General features: G+C 47.4%; 1 protein-coding gene across 1 annotated transcript; it reads right to left on the reverse strand.

Moving 5' to 3' along the window:
• Positions 1–1,027: 1,027 nt before the first annotated feature.
• On the reverse strand, positions 1,028–27,564 carry LOC134410301 (kinesin-like protein KIF19). Its single transcript, XM_063143493.1, has 20 exons — positions 27,532–27,564; positions 25,587–25,667; positions 22,029–22,139; positions 17,281–17,368; positions 16,926–17,062; positions 16,060–16,185; positions 14,910–15,104; positions 14,177–14,329; positions 11,350–11,472; positions 10,409–10,559; positions 9,605–9,779; positions 8,344–8,515; positions 7,750–8,020; positions 6,946–7,067; positions 5,781–5,917; positions 5,303–5,408; positions 4,009–4,446; positions 2,413–2,569; positions 1,324–1,431; positions 1,028–1,038 (listed from the first exon to the last, which is right to left on the reverse strand). The coding sequence occupies exons 1-20, from the start codon at positions 27,562–27,564 to the stop codon at positions 1,028–1,030; spliced, it is 2,895 nt and encodes a 964-aa protein (XP_062999563.1).

Genomic DNA, 27,564 nt, shown 5'->3' on the forward strand with positions numbered 1-27,564 from the left:
CTCCGGCCATTTGGGGGATGGTGGGAATGAAGCCACGGGTCTTTCCGGACACTCCTTGCTCCTCCAGCAAAACCGGTTGCTGACATTGGCCTCACGGAGGTGGTGGATTTGTGTCTGGGCTGTACCACTTCAGACTCAGAAGGTGGAATACCCGCTATCTAAAATTCATCTTATGCAAAGTCGAACTCTCCCACCTGTGACTTGTAAGAGAGGCTCCACCTTCCGTTTGCCTTTATTTTGACTTTGATGGGTTCCTTGAGCTGGCGGCTTGCTGCTGCTTCGGATGTCCGCTGGTGCTCTCTGCAGGCCCTGAGTGCGAAAGCAGACGACCAGTTCTGATGAAGTTCATGGACTCAAATCTGAACCACACCTTGGGTACATGCTAGGTGCTGTGCACAGAAGTAATGCCATCCCTTGCCGCTGCCTAGGCTGTGCCTGCCCACTTTCACTGCCAGAGAGAGTTGGGGGGGGGGTGTGCTCCAGTTCCAGAGCAGCAAACGAAAGATCAGTGGGGCGATAGATCAGTGCATAATCACAACCAGGCAGGGTTCGAGCGGAAGTAGCTCTCTTGGGTACCACATGCTCAGGCCAAATGACAGGGGCTTGGTCATCAGGCCCTGCTCAGGAGCTAGCGGCTATTGAAAACACAACAGCCTGATCCAGGAGATGGTTCCCATGTCTTTTGAGCAGTGACCCTGTGGCAGAAGTGTCCCCATCCTTCTAACTGTGGCGCTCCCAGTGTAAAAATGCATGCGAAATTATTTGGAAAGGGAGACAAATGACACAGGCAAAGGAAATGCATGTGACTGGAGTAACAGGAGGAGCGGTGACCTCCAGCCGGAAAAGAGTCTGGGGTGGGAAACACCATCTTGCAAAGCGGACTGGATTTGCAATTTCAGTTCCTAGAGAGCAAACGGCTCAACAGCAATACCATACCAGCCCTGTCTGGTTTCCCTTACTTCTGCGCTTCCTCTTCAGATTATATTGGGATTGTGCGGCTGTCTGAAAAAGCAATTCCCCCTTTCCGCTAACGTCTTTCTGGCAGGCGGAAAGAAACACAACTGTGCAGCTTTCAGAGTCTTGCCAGGGGCACGTGAGTGAGGTGCAATTTAAAATTTGGCTGCTGAGCACCCCGAAATTGAAGAGGTGTTCTTTCAAATAAACCCAGCCCCAGATCCATTCCACCGTAGCCAGCCCCAGCTCCAAAAGGAGAGGACAAAATGTAGGACGTGAGAGCATCTGAAACCGGGACATATTTTAAGGCGACCAAGTGGAAATAGCAGTGTCCATTCGCTGGCCACGATGGCTCCCCTACTGACTGACCTTTGACTCGTTTCTGGAGAACGTGACCTCGCGTTTGACCGGAATTGCTCTGCTGGACGGTGCTTGGGGCGGTGTTCTTCCCAGCCAGGACCTGCAGTGGGTTTACTTCTGGGTGGGGACAGAAAGATAGATGAGCACCAGGCTCATTTAGACTAGAAGCAAAGAAGAACGCGTTTAGGGCTAAGGATTTAAGAAGCAGACTTCTACCAAATCAGACCCAAATGGTCCGTGGAGACCAGGCGTCTCTTCTCTGATTGACAGTGGCCTTTGGGCGGATCTGTTATCCAAGGTCCTTTAGCTCAGGTATGGAGAACCTGGGCCTTGGGATTCCAATCCAGGCCGCCTCGGGGTCCCAATCCACACCCTTTCCCCTGACAGCTTGATAGTTCCCTAGCTTTTGTGGGTTCTTCTCCCTTTCCCCCATTCCAAAAAGTTGTAATGCCTCTCCTAAGGTTTAGCGTCTGGCAGTAAGAACATTTTTGGGGTATTTTGGCTCCACTCTCTTTGGCCCAACCCATCCGCTTCGGAGCTTCTCCAAAACTGAATTTGGCCCTCGCCCTGAAAGAGACTCCACACCTTGTGCTGAAGAGGTTCAACAGGGCTTTAACTAGAGACATCATGCTTGAGGCTGCCTGCGTTCGTGCCATGCCATATCTATCGGGGCTAGCTCCGGGGCTGAGGGACCCCTTGGCAAAGTGCCCGAACTCCTAGAAGGCTGGCGCCCTCTAGGATTCCTGGGGAGGGGGCTTGCCTTACGGGCAGCCCAGAAGTTGGCTTCCGAGGCATCGTCAGAAGCAAAAGGAAACTAATAATACTAAAACCAGACATCAGGAGCAAGTTGTCTTCCGTAACGGAACAGAGACAGAACCAACCTGGAATGAGTAACAGCACGAGGTGCTCAATTGCTGTCGTCCCTTCCAAGGTGTAATGCTGGTGGTGGCCCTGGTTGCGAGCCACACTGGTTGTCCCATATATCATTTGCTCCCCAAAGGTGGTTTGCAGAGACATACCCCCACCCACCCCACAGCAAGTATAATGCATAGACCAGTCCTGAGACTGCTCCCACCCACCACCGAACCAGCGTTCTACCTGTTGGGTGGCCTGTGTGGAATTTGATTTTGGTGGCAGACGCAAGGATGTGGGATGGGTGGCTCACAGCCAGATCCGGGGACTTGGCTTTCGACAGCCGGCTTTCTGGCCCATTGTCTCCAAGACTGGATGGGATCCGATGCTTTACTTGGAAGGCCTGTCAAGCAGACAAAATGGACGGGGATCTGCAGGTGGGTTTCTGGACAGTTCCCAGGAGGTGCGTAAGAGCCATGGATGGCGTCAGAGGTCAGCATGGTCGGGCAACTGCTGAGCGCCCACATCCCAGCAGGGGGAGCCCCCTGGAAGTGGCTCCTCCTCTTCACCATTGCATCGTTGTTCACCTGCCTCTCATTCTAGCCCAGGCAATGGAGGCAGTGAGAAGGAGGAGATGATGACGATGATGATGATTTATTACTACATTTATATATGGCCCCATAGCCGGAGCTCTCTGGGTGGTTTATAAAAGTTAAAAACAGTGAAGCAAATATACAAAATTTAAAACCATAAAAAGCATAAAATACAAACAAAAACACAATATCTGTTTAAAACAACTATTCTGGGGTCAGTTAAAAAAACTCAGCTTATGCAATTAAATGCCTGGGGGAAGGGGAAAGACTTGACCTGGCACCAAAAAGATAACAATGTTGGCTCCAAGCGAGCCTCGTCGGGGAGATCATTCCACAATTGAGGGGCCACCACTGAAAAGGCCCTCTCCCTTGTTGCCACTTTCCGAGCTTCCCTCGGGGTAGGCACTCGGAGGAGGACCTTAGATGTTGAGCGCAGTGTACGGGTAGGTTCATGTCGTCAAGATGCTACCACTTGCTTGCTCTCTGGCTGACAAGTGGTAGCAGTGATAGGAAGGACGAGAGGGAGCAATAATGGGTGCTGACAAGAGTGGTGGGAAGGTCAAACTCACTGAGGAGAGGGCACACTGAGGAGACCTTGCTCAAGGGCCCACCAATAACAGGAACCGCCACTGCTTCTGACGTAATTGCACACACACGCACATATTCACACACAAATTAGGATGTTGGAATCCCTGATGTGTAGCAGCTCAGATGAAGGTTTGTAAACACAGGTCATCCCAGAGAGCAGCTCGGAGGATGCAGCAAGCCACTGACTCCCATCACCAGCACGCCAGCCGCCATTTTCTACCTGGCTCTGGTTGGTGGATCTCAGGGTTCTAGTACAAAAAACGCAAAACCAATCCTGCCAGCCTAAAGTCTGTCCCTGCTGGTAAGACAGCCTCATCCCAAGGCGCCTGTTAATTACAAAACATGCCAATTTGCTGAATGGCAGACTGCATGCATTCGCTTTTCGGGGCGAGTGGTGACTTCGCACAGGGCAAGTCCACAGCTATGGGAAGTATCCTGGTCAACCGGCGTTCAACACCTCCTCCCCACGTTTGCCTAATCTCAGTTCTGGTCCCATTCCACGTCAAGCAGCCTTCCCCGACGTGGTACTCCCTAGAAGTTTTGGATTTCAACTCTGATCAGTCCCCATCAACACAGCCAATGGTCAGGCATGCTGGGAGTTGTAGCACAAAACACCTAGAAGGCGCCAGGGTTGAGGAAGGCTACCAAGAAGGAAACGTACCCTGGGGGAGATAGGTTCAAGGGAGCGGGGCCTTTTCTTCCTGGTTGTCCTCTCCCCTTCATCCTTCTGAGCCTTGCAGTGTGGCCATCCTTTCCTCTGGGGCTCTGCGCTGAGGCTTTCGACACTTTCAGCGCTTTTCGAGTGATGCTCTGGAGTGAATCTGGGCTGTGGGGGCTTCACCTCCAGCGCCATGTCCTCCTCAAAGGAGCGGATGGAAAAGAGCTCCCCACCGGGGTCTCCATCGTGGGCTCGGGAGCGGCGCCTGGCTGCAATCAAACTGATCCGTTTGGTACCATCGGCAATCTCCCTTAAAGCATCCAGGCCGAGGGGGCTCCCGGGTTGGATTTCTGCCCTGGACTTCTTCCTTCTGGAGTCCTGGGAAGATGGAGAACGCAGCTTGGAGGCAGCTTTTTGCAGAGGAACGCCTGGGGCCTTCTTCTGGAAACCAAAGCCATCGAAAGCTCAGCATTTGCTCTTTGGTTTGCAGGTTCTGTTTGTTACTTAGCAAACGTTCCTCCCACTCAAAAGGGTGACCTGGTTCCACCACAGCAAGGCTGGCAGACTCTGGCTCAAGGGCGCCATCTAGGCTGCAATACTACCCTTCCACAGCACTTGGTCAGCTGACCCAACCCAGGGCCAATGGCGGCCCACCTGGCCCTATAAAGCCTCAGTGCTTCCCAGAGCTTTGGCCTCAATCTAAACAACGCTTCTCGGTCTCTGCCTAAACTCTTGCTTCAGCTCCACCATTTTCCACCTTGGACATCTTGCCTTCTGCCTGGCTTCTGACTATGCACCTGGGCCCTGCCATCCTTGTTTGTTGAACTGCAGCCTTCCCCAGCCTGGGGCCCTCCAGATGTTTTGGACTTCAACTCCCATCAGCCCCAGCCACTATGGCCAGTGGTATTGAGGCCACCAGATTGGGGGAAGCTGCCCTGGAACTTGACCCCTGCCTGTTTAAGACCCTCACATCTGCACCGGCCCACTTTGGCTGACAAGCAGGTCCCAAACCCCAGCTAGCCTGATGCCTGACAAGTTGCCAGGTGGACTCTCTCAGTCTACCCTACCTCGCAGGGTTGTTGATAAGACAAGGAGAGGATATTCTCATGGGGGAGGGGGCCGTAGCTCAGGGGTAGAAAAACTCCTGGCTGAAACCCTAGAGAGACGTTGCTGCCAGTTCGTGCTGACAACACTGGGCTGTATGGACTCAGTGCGAGGCATGTTTTAATGTTCCTATGACCCCCTTGTGCCTCAGTTGGGGGTGGGAATGTGAAGGAAGCAACTATGTCTGACTGACCTGTCGAACAGGAGTTCTCAGCAAATGGAACAATGTCGGGGTGCGATTCCATTCACGGTTCGCCTTTCTTTTGGCCGGGGTGTTTTTACATGATCTGTAGCTGTCGCTAGAAAAAGGAAGAACAAGTCACGCCTTATCGGAGCGAGAGGCAGGTTGCAGTGGAGGCTGGTGACTCTGATTTTGGTGGGCCTGTGAGTCTATTCTGGGTTTCGGTCAGAATCGGCCAGAGCTCAAAAGAGTTACCCAAGGTGCTGCACCCTATCCCCCAAACGGCCCTTTTAGAATTCTGACTAAAACCTAGAATGGATTTACAACCACACTGAAAAAAGAGCCACCAGCCTCCACTGGCAAGTCCTCTTTAGGGGCAGGAAACCCACCCTCTTTGGGTTATTAGCAGACTCAATGAGCCTCCACCCCCAAATAGGGGTGTTTGTCTGCACCCCTGGAACTCGAGAGGGCTTTGGAAGGATGCAAGCACCTGTCCGACTCCACGACAATCGGAGGGAGCTCAAATTTTGCTCCCCCGACGAAATCTTTCTTGTGATCAAGCGACCCTTTCCGATTCTCTTCTTTGCTGAGGTCCAGTGTCTCAGCCTTATCAAGAGCACAGTTATCCTGGAGAGGCAGGGGACACACAGAAGAAGAACGCCTTAGAAGGTGCTGGAGTCTAGACGATATCCTCTCGGGCAGGAGTGGGCAATTTCAAGCCCGCGGGCTGCATGCAATTCCACCGATCCCGGAAACCTCCACCCACTTTCCCCTGAAGCCCACCTCCTCAACTGGATTGCAGAGAAAAGACCGGTGGCCCGGTACTCTGCATAGGGGTTGCTAATAGGGCTGTGCTCCACTTCAATTCGGATCCGAATCAGGTCGGGGGAGCTGTGGATCGAGGCAAAGCGGTTCGCCTCCATCCGGAGCTCTGAATGCAGGTAAGTGGGGGGTGCTCACCTGGCACCTCCGCAGTCTGTGCGGCAACGGCGAAGGAGCCAGGTAAGGGGGCAGGGGGGCTTACCTGTGTCCGTTGCAGTCCGGTGCAGGCTTCAACTAAGCCACAGGCCTCAAAGTGGAAGCAGACCGTGGCCTGCTTCCATTTTGAGGCCTGGGCCTCAGTTGAAGACTGCGACAGAGGCAGGAAAGTGGGGGGGAGGGGGACTTACCTGGCTCCACCTCCACAGTCCATGCGGCGATGGATCCAGGTAAGGGGGCAGGGGGGAGAGGGGAGAGGGGGCTTACCTGTGTCTGTTGTGGTCCGGTGCAGGCTTCAACTGAGGCCCAGGCCTCAAAGCTGAAGCAGGCCGCGGAGCAGGGGAGGGTCAGATCGACCTGAAGCGGTTCAGGCCCGATCTGAAAGTTTTGGATTGGGCCATGAAGCATTTTGGGGGGTCCGTGTACAGCCCTAGTTGCTAACAGGGTCCTAGAGTCCAGGAAAACCAGCATTGTCTGGCAGACAGAGGGCATTACCTTTACGCCAACTAGCCTCCTTCGTCGTGGAGTTCCGAAACATGGGTAGGCCCTCTCTCACATCCCCAACAAGCATCCTTCTCCTGACGGCAGTAGCGAGAGAAGGGCCTCTGCCAGGAGGTCTTAAACCCCTAGAGAACACGCAGGTATGTTTCCAGGAAGCAGGGATGGGTCTGCCTCACCTGGAGCGCGTTGGACATCAGCGAATGAAGCAGCAGCAGGCGGTCCAGCGTCCCTTCTTCTAACTCGCGGAAATGCAGGCGGTAGAGCTTCCCCAGCGGCGCTGGGACCGGGATGTTGTGCTCTGGGGGGCAGCAAGAAAGCGTCGGATAGGGGATGCCACAAAAATGAGACTTCTCAAGGCATCATTGAGCATTAAAGGCAATGGTGTGCGGATTTGTAAAGCCTGCCGGACAGAATTATTTCCATCATGTTTCACACGGCATCACTTAGAATCATAGAATAGCGGAGTTGGAAGGGGCCTACAAGGCCATCGAGTCCAACCCCCTGCTCGATGCAGGAATCCACCCTAAAGCATCCCTGACAGGTGGTTGTCCAGCTGCCTCTTGAAGGCCTCTAGGGTGGGAGAAGAGCCCACGACCTCCCCAGGTCACTGGTTCCATCACATGCTGCTAAAGAAAAGCAATGCTCCCAGGTAGCTAAGGAAGGCAACGTTACAGACCGTTGTTATGCAGGCTATCTAGGGAGAGAAAGAGAGACTCTGCAATCCTGTGCCATTGGTTTGCCTGATGGTTCATTATATTCATAGCCCACCAAGAAGCTCAAGGTGATGTAGATGATCTTCCTTCCTTTCTGTTTTGTCCTCACAATAACCTGGCGGAGTAGGTTAGGCAGAGAGCCAGTGACTGGCCCACAGCCATCCAGTGAGCTTCATGGCCAAGCGGGTGATTCGAACCCGGATCTCCTAGTCCTACACTCTAACCACTATGCCACCCTGGCTCTTCTACGCAGAGCTCAGTCCTTACCCTTGATCAGCCTCCGCTGCTGCTGGATTATCTCTTCGCAGAGGCGCCTGTGTTGCTGGTGACGCTGGATGACGAAATCCTTCTGGCAAAGCAGGTTCTCCCGGCACAAGGCGTTGGCCTGGAGCTCCGTCTTCCCGACCTCCAGCTCGTGAGCCTTGCAAAGGAGCCGCAGAACCTCCCGCTGCTCCTCGCTGGTAATTTGCTCTGGCAAGAGCTTCTCCATCTGGGAGACTTTCTTTTTGGCGTTGGTCAGCCTCCGCTCCAGGTCTGCCTAAATCAGGAAAGGAAGAGGCCCCCTTGAAGAACCGTGGCTCTAAGCAGGGCTGGCGTTGAGGTTTAGTGTAGTGGGGGCCCTGCCAAGGGCCCACGCCCCAACAGGGGCCCACTGAAAAGCCCCCCACCCACCCCCGGAGTTGCTCCTTCTCTTCAGCTGTTTCCATTTGCTAACAGGGAAAAGTCACTACTTGGCGATTTATTTTACCCTGTTTAAAAATGGTCACTAAAACTGACTTTCAATCGGGGAAATCTCATGGATCGGCTCTCGCTGACACGGTCTCTCCCCGGTTCGCTGAAGCATGCGCCCTTCACCATTACCTTTAAGGCAGCCGTTTTCCGCTGCTCCGCCAACAGCATGCTGATCTCTTCCCTGGCTATGACGACCTCGTGAGGTTCGGGGGAATCTTCTTGCTCTGCCTCCTCCATGGATTCGTCTTCCTTCGCGCTCACATGCCGCTTTGGAGCCAGATTGGCGTTCTCCCGTTCCCAGCTGCAAGGAGCCACATCTTAGCGAGGGCTGGTCACACCTCGGGACTCAATGGTTTACACCGAGGACTGAATATCCAATGTTGGAGCTGCGTTCCAGTGGTGGGTAGGACTCAATGCAAAAGTGGCTAGGCCAAAGTCAAAATGGCTGGGACCAAAGACACCCAAAACATCAGACCGACCAGCCTATTATAGCTTCCATCTCTTACTGAGTGGTTCTGACCAAAACCCGGAGCGGATTCATTGCCCCACTGACATCGGAGCAACCAACCCCCACTGCATTTGCCCACAACCAATCAAGTGGCCTCTGAGTCCCTTGCTTACTGCCCCTGTAACAACGAGGAGGTGGAATCTGTCTCCCACGTATTATTCAACTGCAGCTTCTATCAGGAGGCAAGAAAAGCCCTTCTCCATCCTTTCACGCAACGATTACCTGGACGCTCGTCCGTGACCCTTACGTCAGTCCTTTTACAGGCCCAAGATAAGCAGACCACCAAACAAGTCGCTAAATTTCTTAACCGGGCAATCCTTACCAGATCAGTTATGGTGGCAGGACTTCCTTTCGCTTCTAGTACAGAACTTTAAGGAGGATTCATGCAATCATACTCTGTTTTAATTCCATGTATTTTAAAATATTTATTATGTGTTTTTACATGTTTTATTGGTCTGTTGACTGTAATAAAGAATTGATGATGAGTCCCTTGCAGGACATCACAACAGTTAGTTGCAGGAGCCTTGCCCTCTTTTGTATATGACCACGCTAGGCAATGCTCCTGCAGTTTTAACTGTTGTGAGGAAGAGGGAATTTCACCAGGTGCTACATGCATACAAATGACATCTGCTGAAATGCCTTTTTCTATGCAAGTGTTAAAGATACAGGAGCCCTGCCCTCCTTTCCATAGGGTCACCCTAGGTGCTCATTTCCCTTTAAAAAAAAAACAACAAAATGGCGGCCACGATGTTGTGCGCCGCATGTAGACCAGGGCGACGATCTCATGATCATAAAATTGTGAGATTGTCGCCCTACTACCACCTCATCTAGCCATGGCCCAAGAGAACAGATGTGTAGTTGCGGGCGGGGGGCACTGCTCACTCTGCAATCATCAGAAGGTGCCTGGAGGTGTCCACGTGCAGCTCCATGTTGGCGTTCTCCAGTTCCATAAGGCTACGGCGCATGCCCATTTGCTCCTTGAAGGCCCCGGTCAGCTGTTTCCGTAGTTTGCTCATCTGCTGGCGGCTGTACTCTTCAGGGTCCTGGTGAGTCTCTGCTGAGGGAAAACACGAGAACCGTTATTTTCCTACCCCGGTTTTTATTTTATTTTAAAGCAAGTTTCTAGCCCTCAGGATGCAACACTAGGCACACTGGCTGAGAAGGAAGCCTCCAGAAACTCCGCTTGGGTCAACGTGCACTTTTAAGGCTTAAAAGACTGGTTAGGAAGAAACTTAAGTGGGAGCGCTAAATGGGATTTTCCATGAAAACGGGGTGCAGAACATCCCTGAGTGTCCCCCATGACAATTTTTAATCAAATCCTGAGAAATTATTAAAAACTGATGTGCGCAAGGAAGTCCTTAAAATGTTCTGGCTGTCTTGGGAAGAAATCTTGTCCATTAGTGAACAATAGGGGAAGGTAACCTCACAGTAACTGTTCCCTTTCATCCCAGATAACCAATATAATTTTAAAAGTGTGACCTGCAACAAAATGTTGCAGTATGGAGTGCACCTGCACAAAAGCAGTTTCCCCCTGAACCTTCTGAAGCCTTCCCTCTCGTGATGCTGTTTTCGCTACATAAACAGCGGCACGTTCGCCAAACCCTGGAAAGAGAGAAGAAATTTGTAAGAAAGCAACGAAAGGAATAAAATGGCCATGAAGCGAATCTCATAAACCGTCACCTCTGCCTTGTATGTCTTTGGTGCCAGAGCTGAGAAGATGCTTCTTCTCTTGGTTTTCAACCTTCGCCTTCAAACATTCAATCTGCCTGCGCAGATCTGAAATGATGCTGGTGTACTGAGCAATGTGGTAGGAGACGTTGAGGAGGTTACACTTCACCTGCCGAGTCAAAGAACACCTGGTGATTCATCCCATCCAAAGAAAACCTGGTCGCATACATCAGCTATGCGTGAAAACATGCCTTTGGCATCGGAAACCATAAGACACCTGTCACCCAAATAGCGGGAAGAATATAAAAACAGCCCTGCTGGTCTGATTAAAAAAACAAAAAACTCCACCAGGTTCATCATCCCTTTTTTTCACAGGGGCCAATCTCTCCAGTAATCCCAAAAGCAGGCCTTTGTACTTGGAGAAGGCAGAATCAAAATCTTATTTATAGCAGTTATATACCACCCCATAGCTGAAGCTCTCTGGGCAGTTTACAAAAGTTAAAAACAGTAAACATTTAAAAAGTATACAAAATTTAAAACCATCAAAAACATAAAAACAACAGTATCCATTTAAAAACAACAGTTCTGGGGTCCATTAAAAACAAACTTAGCGTTGTTAAATGCTGTTAAATGCCTGGGAGAAGAGAAAAGTCTTGACCTGGTGCCTGAAAGATAACAGTGTTGGTGCCAGGCGAGCCTCATTGGGGAGATCATTCCACAGTCGGGGGGCCACCACTGAAAAGGCCCTCTCCCTTGTTGCCATCCTCCAAGCTTCCCTTGGAGGAGGACCTTAGATGTTGAGCGAAGTGTACAGGTAGGTTCATGTTGGGAGAGGCGTTCCATCAGGTATTGCGGTCCCAAGCCATGTAGGGCTTTATAGGTTAAAACCAGCACCTTGAATTGGGTTCGGAAACGTATAGGCAGCCAATGCAAGTGGACCAGAATCTTTGCTGTCTTACCCTCGTTTTGATGTTTTTCGCGCGATACGCATAAATCAAGGTTGTCCGAGATTCTTCGAAGGAGCTGCTGGCGGGGCTGACGTGGGTGATCATAACTGTCCTGCTGTTGCCGCCCAGTGAGTCCTACACAGATGACACATTTCCCCCATGACTCTCTGGCCAGCAACGGCCAACAAAACTCAACCGCTTGTTTGCAGCATTAAAAAGATGCCCAGAGAGCCAGAAGACATAATAATCTCTTCCCCCCCCCCCCCGGCAGTGCCAACTATCTATGGGACAGCAGTCAGCTGGGGAAAACTTTTAAAAAGGTAATTATTTCATTTCCACCTGCCCCACTGCCAAAGAGATTGGTGTACGTGGTTCCTACCCTCCCCCGCACCCCATTTTAACTTTTATCAGGAGCCCTGTCCTACTGGAAATCTTGCTTCGTCACCTGAGATTTCAGCAGACACAGCCCGCCCACTTTCAAGAAAATCTTCATATCTAATAAGGGCTAGAAACCCGTTTGTTTTTTTTTAAATGAAAGCAAACATTTTTGGTAAGCTTAGTCCTGAGCTCAATAAGCACATTATGTAGGTATTTTGCAGTGTCTGCCATTGCCTTGCAACAGACACAGAAGTCACTCAGGCGTAGATTTGTGTTTGCATACGTGGGTCTTTCTAGGGACCAAGGCAGGCTCAGCTCAAAAGACATTCTCACGTTGCCATATCAACCAGATACGATGGAATGTCATCAGTGATGCCGTCACTGGCCTTTGGGTGCCCTCTGACGCCATCACAGGCCTTTATTGGTGCCCTCTAATGATCTCTGGCCCAGATTGAGCAAAACCTTTTGAGGAAGTCACTTTAGCACATACAATGCAATTTTCCCCCATCCTTTTATTAATTTATTAGGAGGGATCTGCAACTAATTAAAAACTCTAAATTCTCCCAGTGGTTCCCTCTCGTGAAAACAGAACACTTCAGAGCCATTTATTTGTCCAAAACGAGACCTTTTCCCCTAAGGAATGCTGTTATTATTATTATTATTATTATTATTATTATTATTATTATTATTATTTATTTATGTAGCACCATCAGTGTACATGGTGCTGTACAGAGTAAAACAGTAAATATGATTGTTTAAATATAAAAAGTTATTGAACCGAGATTCCAAGTTATGCCAACTGCAGTTCTGGATGGACGCTATCACAAGGTGCCATTTGAATGCCAACATCAAGCGGAAGACGTTGTTCACTACATGTTAATTTGCCCTCTGTATAGGGACCCAAGAGAATCATAGAATCATAGAATAGTAAAGTTGGAAGGGGCCTACAAGGCCATCGAGTCCAACCCCCTGCTCAATGCAGGAATCCACCCTAAAGCATCCCCGACAGATGCTTGTCCAGCTGCCTCTTGAAGGCCTCTAGTGTGGGAGAGCCCACCACCTCCCTAGGTAACTGGTTCCATTGTCGTACTGCTCTAACAGCCAGGAAGTTTTTCTTGATGTCCAGCTGGAATCTGGTTTCCTATAACTTGAGCCCATTATTCCATGTCCTGCACTCTGGGATGAGATTCCTGAAACCCTTATTAGCACATGGATATAGGAATACACTTGCAGAAACGGTTCATTTTCTTTTGAGTGGTACTTTATGTGACATATAAAGTGGCTTTGTTTGCTTTGGCAGCCAAAAAGATAAGGAAGAGTGAACTAGACAATATTGCCATAAACTGCCCTGGAGATTCAGACTGCTGAGTGAAAGCTGAGTTTCAGTTATGGCAAATCCTAAGTTATCTGTATAATTTTCTACTGTAATATTTATATTACTGTATATATGTACAAATATTTTCTTTTGATGTATTTGTAATGGCCTTTGGCTAGTACAATAAGCTTTGAACTATTAATTAATCAGTTAATTAAAACATTTGTATCCCGCCCTATATCACTGGGGTCTCAGGGCGGCATACAGATAAAATCAGAATGATGTAAAGCAATAAATATACACAGCTAAAAATGTATTAAATCATTAACAAACTAAAACCAGTAGAAAAGTTTAAAAGCAATAAGAACAAGTAAAACGCTGTGCAGCCTTGGAGATTATTATTATTATTATTATTATTATTATTATTATTATTATTATTTTATATAGCACCATCAATGTACATGGTGCTGTACAGAGTAAAACAGTAAATAGCAAGAACCTGCCGCATAGCCTTACATTCTAATAAAAACATAATAAAACAATAAGGAGGGGAAGAGAAAGCAAACAGGCACAGGGTAGGGTAAGCAGGCACAGGGTAGGGTAAAACTAGCAGTATAAAGTCAGAACAAAATCAAGTTTTAAAAGCTTTAGGAAAAAGAAAAGTTTTTAGCTGAGCTTTAAAAGCTGCGATTGAACTTGTAGTTCTCAAATGTTCTGGAAGAGCGTTCCAGGCGTAAGGGGCAGCAGAAGAAAATGGACAAAGCCGAGCAAGGGAAGTAGAGACCCTTGGGCAGGTGAGAAACATGGCTTCAGAGGAGCGAAGAGCACGAGCGGGACAATAGTGTGAGATGAGAGAGGAGAGATAGGAAGGAGCTAGACAGTGAAAAGCTTTGTAGGTCAACAGGAGAAGTTTATATTGGATTCTGAAGTGAATTGGAAGCCAATTGGAGAATTTAGCCTTCAAAGGCTTTCGTAAAAAAAACAAAAACCCATGTTTTAACTTGGGGCCAAAATGTAGCCAGTGTTGACGCCAGTCAACAAAAGGGTATTCCACAACTGGGATGCCACCACAGAGAAAGCCGTTACATACATTGTGCAATGTTGCCTCGGATCAGCTCTCTAGGAAACAGAAAACGGTTCGAGTACCTTTAAGAGGCGCGTGAGCTTGCTGTCCCGGAAATTGACATATTGGCCTCGGCTGGAACCCTTTTCGCTCAGCGCGTTGATGCAGTTCCCCAAAGCCAGTAGCGACCGGTTGATATGAGCCCCTTCCTTCATCCTCTTCCCACGGTTCTGCGTCTGCGGAGAAGGACAAGACAGATTCACTTTTGCACTTGGAAAGAAAGTAATTACCGTAATCAGAAAGCTGTGTAGAGACCAAGGGTCGAACAGTTCACGGTTCAAATTCCAGCAAGTCGCAAACCCCCTAATTGGCAACACGGTCTTTCTGTCTCGACTACCACCACCCACCCTTTGAAATATCTGGAAAATCATACTGGCCCATCTCACATGGTTTTGTAAGGGTTAAGTGAGTTGATTTATATATTTGCTGTTGCTTTTTTAAAATATGGGTTGTTAATTTATTATTTGTTGTTTGCTTTTGTGATCTTTTAAAAATAGTGTAAGCTGCTTTGAGCATTATTCACAGGCAAAAGATTTCAAATGTATAATGGAGGAGCAGTATTTCGGAGATTCAAAATGTGCCGTATCAATGGTCGAAGGGCATTTCTAGGCATGTTTACTCAGAAGTAGGTTCCACCTTGCTTCATGAGGCATTCTCCCTCGCAAGTATGTTTAGGAGGTCTTCCGGTTCAAAGGCTGGAGCCAAGGAATGACGGGAATTGGGGCTGACGAAGAGCTGCAGGAAAGCCAGAGTCACCTGGGATGCGCGTTCCGATCCAGCCAGGTCAACCATGAAGAGCCGCCCTACTCTCACTTCCTCGTTGATGTCTTTCACCCAACTCGTCTGCTTCACCGACACTTGCAGGACTGCGTGCGACCGCGAAGAGGTCTTGTTGGCCGCCGTGGGCTCCTGCGTACGTGCCTTGTTGCCTTTCGTCAACAGTTCCATGATCTAAAGTGGGAGCACGGCATCTAAGGCCTGGGAGCCAAATCTAGCCTACCTCAGGTCCCCAAAAGGATCAACCCCCTTTTCCCCCCCTCCCCAGTTTCCCGGCTTTTGTGCAGTTCCCTCTAGGGCTGTGCTCTGCTCTAATTCAGATCGTGAATCCAGGGCGGAGCGACCCGATCCGCCTCCGCCAAAGGCGGATTCGAATCTGGTCGGGGGAGCTGCGGATTGAGGCGAAGTGGTTTGCCTCCATCCAGAGGTCCAAATGCTGGTAAGTGGGGGGAAGGGTGCTCACCTGGTGCAGCTGCCACCGCCACAGACTGTGTGACGACAGAGCCAGTTAAGGGGGCAGGGAGGCTTACCTGTATCCATTGCGGTCCAGCACAGTTGAAGCGCGGTCCTCAGTTGAAGCCTGCACCGGACTGTGCTGGAGGCAGGTAAGTGGGGGGGGGGAGGGGGCTTACTTGCCACTGTCACGGTCTGGCGCAGGCTTCAACTGAGGGGCAGGCCTCAAGCCGAAAGAGCAGGCCGCAGCTGACCCGATTCGAATCCACAGCCTGCTCTTCCAGTTTGAGGCCTGGCCCACAGTTGAAGCATGCACCGGACCGCAACAGAGGCAGGTAAGGGGGCAGGGGGAGGGGGTTTATTCGGCCCCCGTTTTGCCCCCCTTCCCCCCTTACCTGCCACCGCCGTCCGTCACGGAGGCAAGTAAGTAGGGTGGGGGTGGCAAAATCTCAATCCGCCCCTCTGGATTGTGCTGCGAAGCGGTTCAGGGGGGGGCTGGTTCCCTCTACCCCAACTCTGAAATGCCCCTTTTAAGGCCCAGTTACTGGCAGTAAGCACTTTCAGCTGAAATAGGCTCGTGCTTTGGCCACTCCCCCTCTGCCTTTGACCCCACCCACCAACAGAATGTGGCTTCCCAAGAGCTCCACCCTCCCCATGGAAGGCCAGCCAGACTCACCTCCTGCGCATTGGTGGTAGAGACTTCTGTGATTCCTGCAATCTGAATGCTCCCCTTGGAGTCTTCCCTCAGCTCGAGAAATCCAGAGGATGGATTCAGAAGGTCACGGATCACTTCGTTATAGATCTAAGAGAGGGAAGGAAAAATTGAAAGTTGGGAGCTGCCCATTTGTCCATCTAGTCCAGTACTGTTTGCACTGACTGGCAGTGCTGGTCCAGGGTCCGAATGAGGCCGGGAAGGGCTTTCCGTTCTTCTGCTACATGTTCCTTCTAACTGGAGATGTTGCGGATTGAACCGGAGACCTCTGTATGCAAAAAGAAACGTTTGCCCTTTATGCAATCCAGGTGGGGGAAGGATTTTTTTACATTTCCTTCACAGTTTGGTCTGGTTTGTGTTGCGCTTGGAATTGAATCGCACACTCATATCCACACCCCCATGGCATGTCTGGAGGCGTGGTAGTATCAGGGCTGCGCTGTAGACCACCGATGGATTAGGATCAGAGCTGGGACCTCCAGCCAGGGCATAAAGCCAAGAGTCGGAACGTGCCAGGGAAAATGATAAATGCCCAGTTAAAATCCAAATACTCTTTATTAAGGCCATGTAGACCTATTCAGATTAAAAGACAAAGGCACAAATATCAGGACCCAGGCTACAATTCCCTCACCACCACCCCAGTTTAGATAACACAAACCAATCTGCTGAGCTCTTGTTCGCACAGCAATGAGAGAGAGAAATTATCCACCTGTTCAGTGATACGTGTGACCTTCTCCAAAAGACAATGGATGTCCTGGGAAGTTAATGAGAAGAGGATAAATTTGGCAACATCTCAAATCAGATTAACCGGCGTGGATTGCAGGCCATCTCACCTCTAGGTAGGACATGCAGACCACGTAATCCATGTCACCACTGGTGGCTTCTATGGCTCGAAAGAGATCGTCGAGGGTGCGGATATAGATGCCGGGTTCAGAATCTGTCCCCAGCATAGTGTAGGTTTTCCCAGCACCTGGTAAAAAATACAGGGATTGCGGGGAGGGAAAGGTCAATGTCTGGAGCTGCCTCTAAATGCTGTGACACTGAACTTGCATGTTTGGGACGCAACCCATGAAGAGAGCACTTCAGCACACACACACACACACACACACACACACACACACACACACTCTTCCACTCCTCCAATCGTATCTGGTGAGCCACCAAGCAACAGTAGTTAAGCCTCCTCACCTGTAGGGCCATATGCAAAAATCGTGGCGTTGTACCCAGAAATGACTCCTTCTATGAGATTTTTGGTGGTGGACAAGTACACCTCCTCCTAGGAACGATTAATAGCAGCAGATCAGAAACACAATACTCACACGGGCAGCCATTCACATGGGTGCTTTTAAACATTTCAGATCGAGCTGCTTGCTGAAACGGCCAATTTAGGGCGCACGCCTATGTATGTTCAGACAGAAAAGAATTCCCAAGCCCACATGAGAAACCAAGAGAGCTAGATTTAGCTCACAGGCTTGAGGTTCAAAACCCTAGATGTATAGGAAATAGGTTTTCCTCACTTGGGAGTATTTAAACGTCCAGTCCAGGGTGACCGTATGGAAAGGAGGACCAGGCTCCTGTATCTTTAACAGTTGCACAGAAAAGGGAATTTCAGCAGGTTTCATTTGTATACATGCAGCACCTGGTGAAATTCCCTCTTCATCACAACAGTTAAAGCTGCAGGAGCCCTGCCTTCTTTTGTATCTGGTCACTCTAGCTAAAGGCTATCAATGGCTACTAGCCCTGATGGTTGTGTGCTATCTTCAGTATTCGAGGCAGTAAGCCTGTGTGCAATAGTTGCTGGGGAATATGGGTGGGAGAGTGCCTGTTGCACCATGTCCTGCTTTGTTGGTACCTGGTCAACAGCTGGTTGGCCACTGTGCGAACAGAGTGCTGGACTAGATGGACCCTTGGTCTGATCCAGCATCAGGGCACTCTTTATGTTCTTATACAATGGTTAAAGATGCAGGAGTCCACTCTTCCTTTTCATATTGTCACCCTAGTCCAGTCCCCAACCTAAATACACACACACACCAGCATGAAGTGGCATGGTTCACTAAGAACTGCACCACACAACTCTCACGAACATATTACTTACCTTTTAACCATCCCTGCAATAACCACAGGCAACACAGAAACATCTCATTGCATGAGGTCTAGAGAGTATATAACATCCCACCCCTCACTCCTAACTATCCAGACCATCAAGTTCATGCCACACAGCCCCTGGGTAGGAGGTGCCCCAATTATCTGATTACCAAATGGACTGGATTGCTCCTGGGTCGCTTGCTTGTGTCTATATAAAACAAACTTCTGAAATCCTATCACCCAACGACTTCCCTCCCGCTGTTCTCTCTTTTAGCACATTTTCCACGTCTTCACGGCATTCCTTCTTCGCACCCTTTTAATGGGTGCGAAAAGATCTTGTACCGCGTTCCCTGCCAAAAAAATTTGACATCAGCCAAATGAAGGCGGCGGCAGGCAGCTTTTTAATTGACCACAGGGAAGCAATGTGTGAAGTCAAAAGTCAAAAATAGGCACACGCATTTGATCTCTCAACCAGGTTTTCAGCAGAAAGCGTCTCAGTTCCATACACAAAGGGAACAAAGGAAAAGAACAAGGGAAACAGAGAAGAGACTCAAGAGGGACAAAGTGCTTAGTTAAGCAATCCTCGAGAGTCTTTTTTCCTTCCCCCCCTTTTCCCCTCTTAGGGTGAAAAGATATATATATTTAGAGAGCAGTGGAACCAGTTTGAAAGAATTTTCACTGCATTCAGTGTGTTGCAATAACCAAAAAGACCTTTTCCTCTCCATGGGCAAGCTCTAAAAAGGGTGGGCAAGGAAAGCGAGCCTGTCGATTTGCATCCGAAGCTGGCTGTGAGCAGCACTGATTGGTTAGCTCCCATAACATCACCAAGATGTTTTTTGTCGCAGTCAGTGGAGCAATTTGGTAACTGCTTTTTCCCCTTGTTGATTTCTTACATGAAACACATTTTTGTTGTTGTTGCTTTCATACTTTCACGGGCGCATAGTGAAAGTGAAGGATCTGCGATGACCTCTCTTTAAATATGAGATCTGTCTTCACCTGTGACTGTGAAGTAGGTGCAGACAACTACTCAGAACAAACCTGTAAAGCTGTTTATACACATCCAGGGGTCATTGTTTTCACATTCCTGATGTGTGTGCAAGAAATGCTGGTTGTCATTATTCAATTATGAAGGAAAGTCCTTCTGTTCATAATCAGAAGCACCCTTTTTTATTACTATTCAGCATACTTGGAATCCTGGCACTTGTTCTGGACTAAGCTCAAACTTGGCTCAAATTATGCCCTGCCCGATGACAAAAAAACTCTCTGCGTCTCTGTTTCTGCAGCCTTCGCTGTGTACTGCCACCCACATGCGACTTGGCTTTCTTCTGCAGCCATGAGGACTAGAGACTTTATTTTTATAAAATAAAAACAGACAATTGACAGTTGCAACGCCTCCTGTCATTCTTTCAGAACCGAAACATTTTAAAAGAGGAAACCCAACAGTGTCCTCATGTGATGCGGCTGTACCCATCTTTTTCCTTCTTCCATCACAACCTAAAAAAAGGGAAGGGGTGAAATTGCAAACTGTTGTTGTTACAAGAAAAGCTTCAGACGCATACGGTCATAGAATGAATCATAGGAGTGCAAGGAATCAAATCATAGTAAACATGACTTCATCTCTCAAGAGACCCCAGACTCTAAACTCTGCTGTAAGCTTAGAATTAGTAATACCATCCCCAGTGATTTAGAAAGATGATACAGGATGAATATACTGTATACAAAGTCTTCCTAAGAGGAACTACTCAGAGCAAATCTACCTGGGAGGCATCTCTCCTTCTTGGTTACTGAGAGCCAATTTATAGCAGTCATTTTCTTTACCGTTAGATTTCAGAAAGCAATCTCTAAGCATCTGTTTTAGCTCAATAGGCAGATCAAAACTGTAACAGAAATGTACGGGCTGTAGCACTAAAACCAGCAGCAAATCAAGTATTTATTTTATTTATTCATTTACCTATTTAAAATATTCCTTGGCTATCTTTCAAGAAGGGAGGCCTCCCACAATGGCATACAACAATAAAACACATAATTAAACCCAATGTGGCATGAAAGACAATTAAAAAACACACAACCAACTGTTTATCTCTCTTTAAACCGCTTAGAGAAATTTTTAAATGGACAGCTATAAATCTGTTAAATAAATACATGAAAATGAAAACAGTAAAAACACAATAAAACAGCAGTTAAGTTGTAAATTAAATGTAATTTAATGCAACAAGGGGAACAAAGAAAAAGCAACAATACAGATTTTTATGTACAGACATCTATAAATCTGTTAAATAAATAAATACATAAAAATAACAACAGTAAAAACACAATAAAAACAGCCGTTAAATTGTAAATTAAATGCAATTTAATGCAACAAGAGAAACAAAGAAAAAGCAACAACGGATTTTTATATTCAGACATCTATAAATCTGTTAAATAAATACATAAAAATAACAACAGCAAAAACACAATAAAACAACTGTTAAATTGTAAATTAAATTAAAAACAATGTAATGCAGCAAAAGAAACGTGTTTAGAGCAGCCTTTCTCATCTTAGATGCTTTGGTGGCTCACATCTGCTCCAGCAAGCATGGCTAAGGGTAAAAAATAAAAAGACCTGTCTGAAACATCTGGAGGGCCCCAAGTTGGAGAAGGATGAACTGTCGTATACCAAGGTTCAAATAGACACTCACTGAGGTTTCAAGTGATGCCAACTGCAGTGCTGGGTGGACGCTACCACAAGGTACCATTTGAATCGAGATTATGTATCTGTGGTCAACAACAAGTGGAAGACATAGCACCCTATATGTTAACTTGCCCTCTGTATAGGGACCCAAGAGAGAGACTCCTGAAACCGCTGCTGACATATGGAGGCATGAATGCCCAAGCAGAAACAGTTCTCTTCCTCCTTAGTGATACCAACAGTTATGTCACTCATAAAGTGGCCCTGTTTGCACTGGCAGAGAAAAGGATTAGGAAGAGAGAACTTGATAAAATTGCTATAAACTGCCATGGAGACTCAAAGTGCTGAGCGAAATGAGAGCTTTAGTCATAGTAAATTTAAGCTTGCCTGTATGGTGCTCATGGTTATTTTAAACTGTTGTGTACTTTTATAGTTGTATGCTTTTCTATGGATGTATTTGTCATGGCCTTCGGCTAGCACAATAAACTGATGATTGATTGATTGAATAGACACTCAGCTACAAAGGTCATTGGAAGACTATCAGTAAGCTGCTCTCTCTCCAGCTAACCTACACCACAGGATTGTTGTGGCCTGGGGAGGGATGGGCAGAACCATTTATGCTGCCCTGAATTCTTCAGAGGAAAGACAGGATTTTAAATATATATATGTAATAAAATGTATCGGTGTACAATCCGCACAAGGAGTGATATCCGTTGCCTCTTCCTCAAACCCATCATCTCCACGTGTTGATCAAAAACTGTACACAGAGGAACTTGTAGGTCAAACTTCCCTAGCCTAGTACTCTCCATATGTGTTGGACTACAACTCCCAAAATCCCCAGCAGTCTCGCCAAAGTTCCATCACAAGCACAACTAGAAATGCAGCACCATTCTACAGTCAATGGAAAATAACACACACACACCTTGCACACATGCAAGCAGGCAACTTGCAAACAGTGAAGGCCAGACAGAGCTTTAATAAGAAATATTGGGGGGAAAAGTTGAATAAAAGGTATCTCATAGGTTCAAGGGGGTGAATGCCACAGAGACATCTGGAAACACAGAGCGAGTCCAAAATGAACTTCATATGTGGCATAGTTGCAAGGATTTGTCATGTTGGGGTCCTTTTAAAACACTCACCCACCCACCAGGTTATTTCAGAAAGACTGCAAGTATCAGCTCACCTGGGCTGCTGTTTGGCTAAAAACCATATCAAAGATAAAGGTCTTCTCCCGGGACCGATTGGCTCGCAAGATGTCGTCTGGATCTTCCATTGGATCCATCAAAACCACCATCTATTGCAGAGAAACAGATCCATGCTTTTGGCTTGGCGCTCATCACTGATAGAAGGCCAAACTGTATACCGAATGTTAGAACTGCCTGTTCAGAGCAGGAATCTGGCCACTGTGGTGACCCTGACAGACAGACGGCCATCCAGCCTCTGATTAAGTATGAGCTCCATCAGATGTGTGTTTTATTGCACCCTCTTTACTGGGCACTCAGGGATTTTCACAGGTCCTTCAAGACATTGTCTGCCTCCCATCCCCTCTAGCCTTCTTCACGCCACCAAAAAAAAAATGCCCCAGTAAGTCCGACTTATTTTTAAAGATGGAAGTTGCCGCAATTTCCTGCTGTGTGCCGGAGATGCAGCAGGATCAAAACGGCCCACTGAATGGGCCACGTGCACGTTGTTTACTTCCTCTTTCAAAAGAGGAAGTAATGAGGGACAAATGCGTGGGTGGAGAAGCGATGGTAAGCAAACGCGATTTCCCCCTGTGTGATGATGCTCTGCATCTCCACTGTTTCTGGGGCTCCCATCATTTTTAATTAAAAAAAAAAACCTAGCCACAAGGAGGGGGATCAAGTTGGGAGGGGGGCATTGCATTTAAATGCTTCAGTGCAGAATTACAGAAGCGTGAGTAGGTCATTTGGTATATCAAACCGTTTGAGAGATAGAGGAATGGTTGCAATGTCTCAAAGTTGTTGCAATGCAAAATGCTTAAAGCAAGACATGGGGTCCGTAGGCATCTTTCATTGAAAACAGAAATGTGTGTGCTTTTTTTCCTACAGAAAGTTCTCAATCAGGCCGGATTTCTCTGGATTCTCCTGGGAACAATTTTCCTCGCTTGCATACAGAAACGTCGAAGAGGGCCGGGGGAAACATATTGTTTTTTCGCAACTGAAACACATCAGAAGCACGCATTTTCGGTCTCAGGGGTGGGGGATTATGTACCTAAAGGAACCATGCGCTGCAATGTTCCAGTGAAACTTTGGCAGCATCTTGGAGAAATAATTAGGAAAGTGTTTGCAATGTAGATTAGGAACACACAAGAGCATAGACGCCAATTGGTAATAAAATCATTAAAGAAAGATGCAAGAGAGAAATCACCCAATTAACACTTTCAGGCTATCAATACTCCTTACATTCCCATCTCAGATCTCTTCTTTAACTCCAATCCTTTGTCTGCTTAACAGCTAAAGGTATTTCTTGATGGACACAAGTGACAGGAAGATGTTTCATCAATGGCTTTTGATGGCTGGTGGCAACTAGTTGCCAAAAATACATGGTAGGTCTTAATGTCAGCTGAAACCCATGTTGCACTTCTGGCCTTGTTCCTATGGCAGTGAGGCTGTAGCTGTAGCTGTTGCCAGGATTCAATCATTTCTGTCTGTCTCTTCTGCCAAGACGCTTGTTCATGCACTGGTTATATTTCTCGGTTGGACTACTGCAATCTTCTTCTCACTGGCCTTCCTTCTTCTCACATCAGTTTGTTGGTTTCTGTTCACCACTCTGCCGCTAAGATCATCTTCTTGGCTCGCCGCTCTGACCATGTTACTCCACTTCTGAAATCTCTTCATTGGCTTCCAATTCACTTCAGAATCCAATATAAACTTCTCCTGTTGACCTTCAAAGCTTTTCACGGTCTAGCTCCTTCCTATCTCTCCTCTCTCATCTCACACTATTGCCCCGCTCGTGCTCTTCGTTCCTCTGATGCCATGTTTCCCGCCTGCCCAAGGGTCTCTACTTCCCTTGCTCGGCTTCGTCCATTTTCTTCTGCTGCCCCTTACGCCTGGAACGCTCTTCCAGAACATCTGAGATCCACAAGTTCAATCGCAGCTTTTAAAGCTCAGCTAAAAACTTTTCTTTCTCCTAAAGCTTTTAAAACCTGATGTTGTTTGGACTCTATACTGTTAGTTTTACCCTACCCTGTGCCTGTTTACCCTACCCAGTGCCTGTTTGCATTCTCTTCCCCTCCTTATTGCTTTACTGTGATTTTATTAGAATGTAAGCCTATGCGGCAGGGTCTTGCTATTTACTGTTTTACTCTGTACAGCACCATGTACATTGATGGTGCTATATAAATAAAATAATAAAATAATAATAATAATAATAGCTGGAATTTGGCCAACGAAGGCAATGAAAATATGCATTTTTGCAGCTGGAAGCACTCAAAGGGCATGTTGTTTGCTTTGGGGCAAACTGAGGTTGCTTTAAAAAATAGCAGCAACTGCCTGAGGTTTTTTTTTGCCTGTTCTTCCAGACTCAATATTTGTTAATAACTAAATATCACAAAACAACGCAAATCTCCAGGTTATGGCAACTGCTCCCAGAATTCTGTACAACTTAAGTGGAGGTGCACAAAAACCTATCATATAGTTTTATTCAAGTGAGTTTGCTTTCCTAGATTTTAAGAACATCAGAAGTGCCCTGCTGGATCAGACCAAGGGTCCATCTAGTCCAGCACTCTGTTCACACAGTCGCCAAACAGCCGTCGGCCAGGGACCAACAAGGCAGGACACGGTGCAACAGCACCCTCCCACCCATGTTCCCCAGCAACTGGTGCACACAGGCTTACTGCCTCGGATACTGGAGGTAGCACATAACCATTGGAGCTAGTAGCCCTTGATAGCCTTCGCCTCTAGGAATTTATCCAACCCCCTTTTAAAGCCATTTTAAATTCTACAACCAGAAACCTGCCATCTGGCTTTGCAAATATGCATATTTTTTGTTCCTTAACAGGAGTTAGGCACCAGTATGGAGCGTAGCACAGCCTTCCCCCAACCTGGTGCCCTCCAGATGTTTTGGACTTCAACTCCCATCAGCCCCAACCAGCATTGCAAAGGTCAAGAATACTGGGAATCGTTGTCCAAAACATCTGAAAAGCATTAGATCTGGGGAGGGTGGTGTTAGCAGTCAAGGTGTGGATTAGGACTGGGGAGATTTGAGTGAATGTCTCCGCTCAGCCATGACACTCACTCACTGGGTGACTTTTGACCAGTCACTATTCTCTTAGCCTAACCTACCTCACAGGGTTGTTCTGAGGATAAAATGGGGTGAGGGTTACGGGACTATGTGTGCCATACCCTATGCTCCTTGGAGGAAAAGCAGGCTTTGAACATACTAAATAACATGCATTTCAGCCGCAAAAAAATCTTTGACATAATTTAAGACAAGCTGTGCTATCATTTCTGTAAATAATTTCAGCCACCAGTCTCTCTCCAGACTATGTTCACCCACTATCACTCATGTTGCTTCTGTGTCCAGGGAAGTTTGAGCCAGGTATCTCCTGACATCTTCAAGACTGCAGGTTCATTCTTTTGCATTTCCATCACTTGCTACTTGCTACACATAGACATGGACTGGGGATGCCCGAGATTGAACCTGAAACCATTTGCACGCAGAGCTGGTGCTCAACCTACAGAAGCTATCATCCTTCCCTGGAATGCATCCATCCGCTCACCTGGTCACCCACTCTGTGGGCTATAACAGCTGCTCCTTCTTCCAGCTCAGCTTCATTCAGGGGGCGGATTCGGAGAGCCACCTGCTTGTAGACAGAAGAATTGGGTTTCTGATGATACCAGAACTGCCACAGGGAGTTTAGTCCAGCTAAGCGAATATCCTAACTGACTGCCCCTGAAGACCGTGTGTACACTATGTTAAATGCACTTTTTAATCTTCAAAAATTCTGTACATTATCTGCACACATGGGTAGGGAGTTAGCTAAGGCTTGCACCACAATCCTTTTGGCTCAGAAGTAAACAGTTCACAGGCTTGAATGCTTCTTGATGAATAAATTATATATATTTCCCTGCACATAGAAAACCAGCATGTCAGGAAGAAACCAAAACTCCTTTCCCTAACATGATATGCTAGTTTTCTAAGTGAAGGGGGGTGTTATTTGTATGGAGGAGCATTTTGTCACCTGAGTCCCTGCATCTTACCTGCAGCCTGAAGGGCTACAGCCCAGGCAGAAGCTTTCCTCCTACACGAGAGCATTCAACAAAAAATGGATACTGAATACACCATGTGATTTTAAAGTGTAACATAGTGCAAAACCCCAAATAGTAAAGTGCGCTTAGCGGTTTTCTTGGGAAAGAAACATGGCCTCAAACGTAGAGAGCGACTGTGTAAATCCATCCAATTTTGCTGGATTTTAGTAGCCGCTAGTGACAAATATTGCCCTTAATTTCCCTAGTATCAGGGCTGGGCCGAGATATTTCTACTGCTGGAGGAATCTCTGCAAGATCTCTCCCCACACTGCCAATTCATGTATAGAACCTGACCATATTGGTGGTGGAATCTTACTTCCAACATTGGAGATGGGACAGTGTCCTCCACACATCTGTATGGAGGATTAAGGGGTGCATGGGAGTCCATGTGACACTCACAGCCCTCAATGCCACCCCCCCACTATCTGCAGCCTGAGGCAGTTGCTTCACTCTGCCAAATGGTAGAGCCCGCCCAGCATGTACCCTTGCTGCCAAGATAGGTTGCAATCCTCAGCTAAGTTCTATTGAGCTTAGTAGGACTTACTTTTGAATTGACCTGTGCAGCTAAGCACTATTTATCTAGTCAATCTCTGCCCTAAAAAAAATGGCGAGGAAGAGAAGAGTATCTGAAAAGCAGCAGGCATATTCATAAAGGGAGGGGACTTTTCACTCCTAACTGGATTTGAACCAAGTTGTGAAGCAACCTATGTCAGATATTGCCCCAGTAACCACATGCATCTCGTTTCTACAGGGAACAATTGTAATTCTACAATAACAAGCCTAGATAAGTGATCCCTTAATGAGGGTTTTCAAGCAGCAGCTCTGAGATTTAAAATTTTCAGGATCCCCCCTGCCCCCCTTTGTGCAATACCTGAATAGAAAAGAGAATTATGATGAAATGATCAGATTATCAGGGAAATTGCCCAAACTTCTCCGGTATTTTTTTGGAATATAAATAACAAGACTTTTGAATGGTAGTTTGTTTCTGGAGGATTCTTTTGAGCAATCCTTCCCTGAACTCAGTGTGAAACGGCAGCTTATCATTTGTTTATTATGTATGTAATACTAATTTAAATAACCTTAAAAAGCGATTTAATTAAAGAATAAACATATAGTTGCTTTAGCATATGCCTGTACAGCACAAAGATATTTGTAAACCTTGGGATCATACATATAACACCCGTGCAGGAAGGTATGAAGCAATTGTAAAGAAAGGGTTGGCAAGCATGAGCAAAACGCCTTTCCCTTCCAAAAGAGGACCTCTAGCACTTGAGGATGGGACAGCTATTCCAGTCTTGTGTGAGCAACAGAACCTCTTTTTTTTTGAGGAGAAATAGCTGGATCCCCCCCCACCCCCCTGGTGAAGTGGGTAAGATTGACTACTGCATAAGCTGCTGTTACTGCTGCTAGACTCACCACCAGCTGCTGCTCTGCCCTCAGATCCTTCAT

This window comes from Elgaria multicarinata, chromosome 17 (assembly GCF_023053635.1).
Source record: "Elgaria multicarinata webbii isolate HBS135686 ecotype San Diego chromosome 17, rElgMul1.1.pri, whole genome shotgun sequence".
In the NCBI taxonomy this organism is placed as follows: Eukaryota; Metazoa; Chordata; class Lepidosauria; order Squamata; family Anguidae; genus Elgaria; species Elgaria multicarinata.

Bases quoted from the DNA above. Each gene is read 5' to 3' on its own strand.
- LOC134410301 (XM_063143493.1), bottom strand. From the start codon at position 27,564: ATGAAGGATCTGAGGGCAGAGCAGCAGCTGGTG. The intron at 17,063-17,280 runs GTGAGGAGGCTT...ATTTTTTACCAG, and splicing joins TTTTGCATATGGCCCTACAG to GTGCTGGGAAAACCTACACT. The intron at 5,918-6,945 runs GTGAGGCAGACC...CTGCCTCTCCAG, and splicing joins TGATGTCCAACGCGCTCCAG to GATAACTGTGCTCTTGATAA.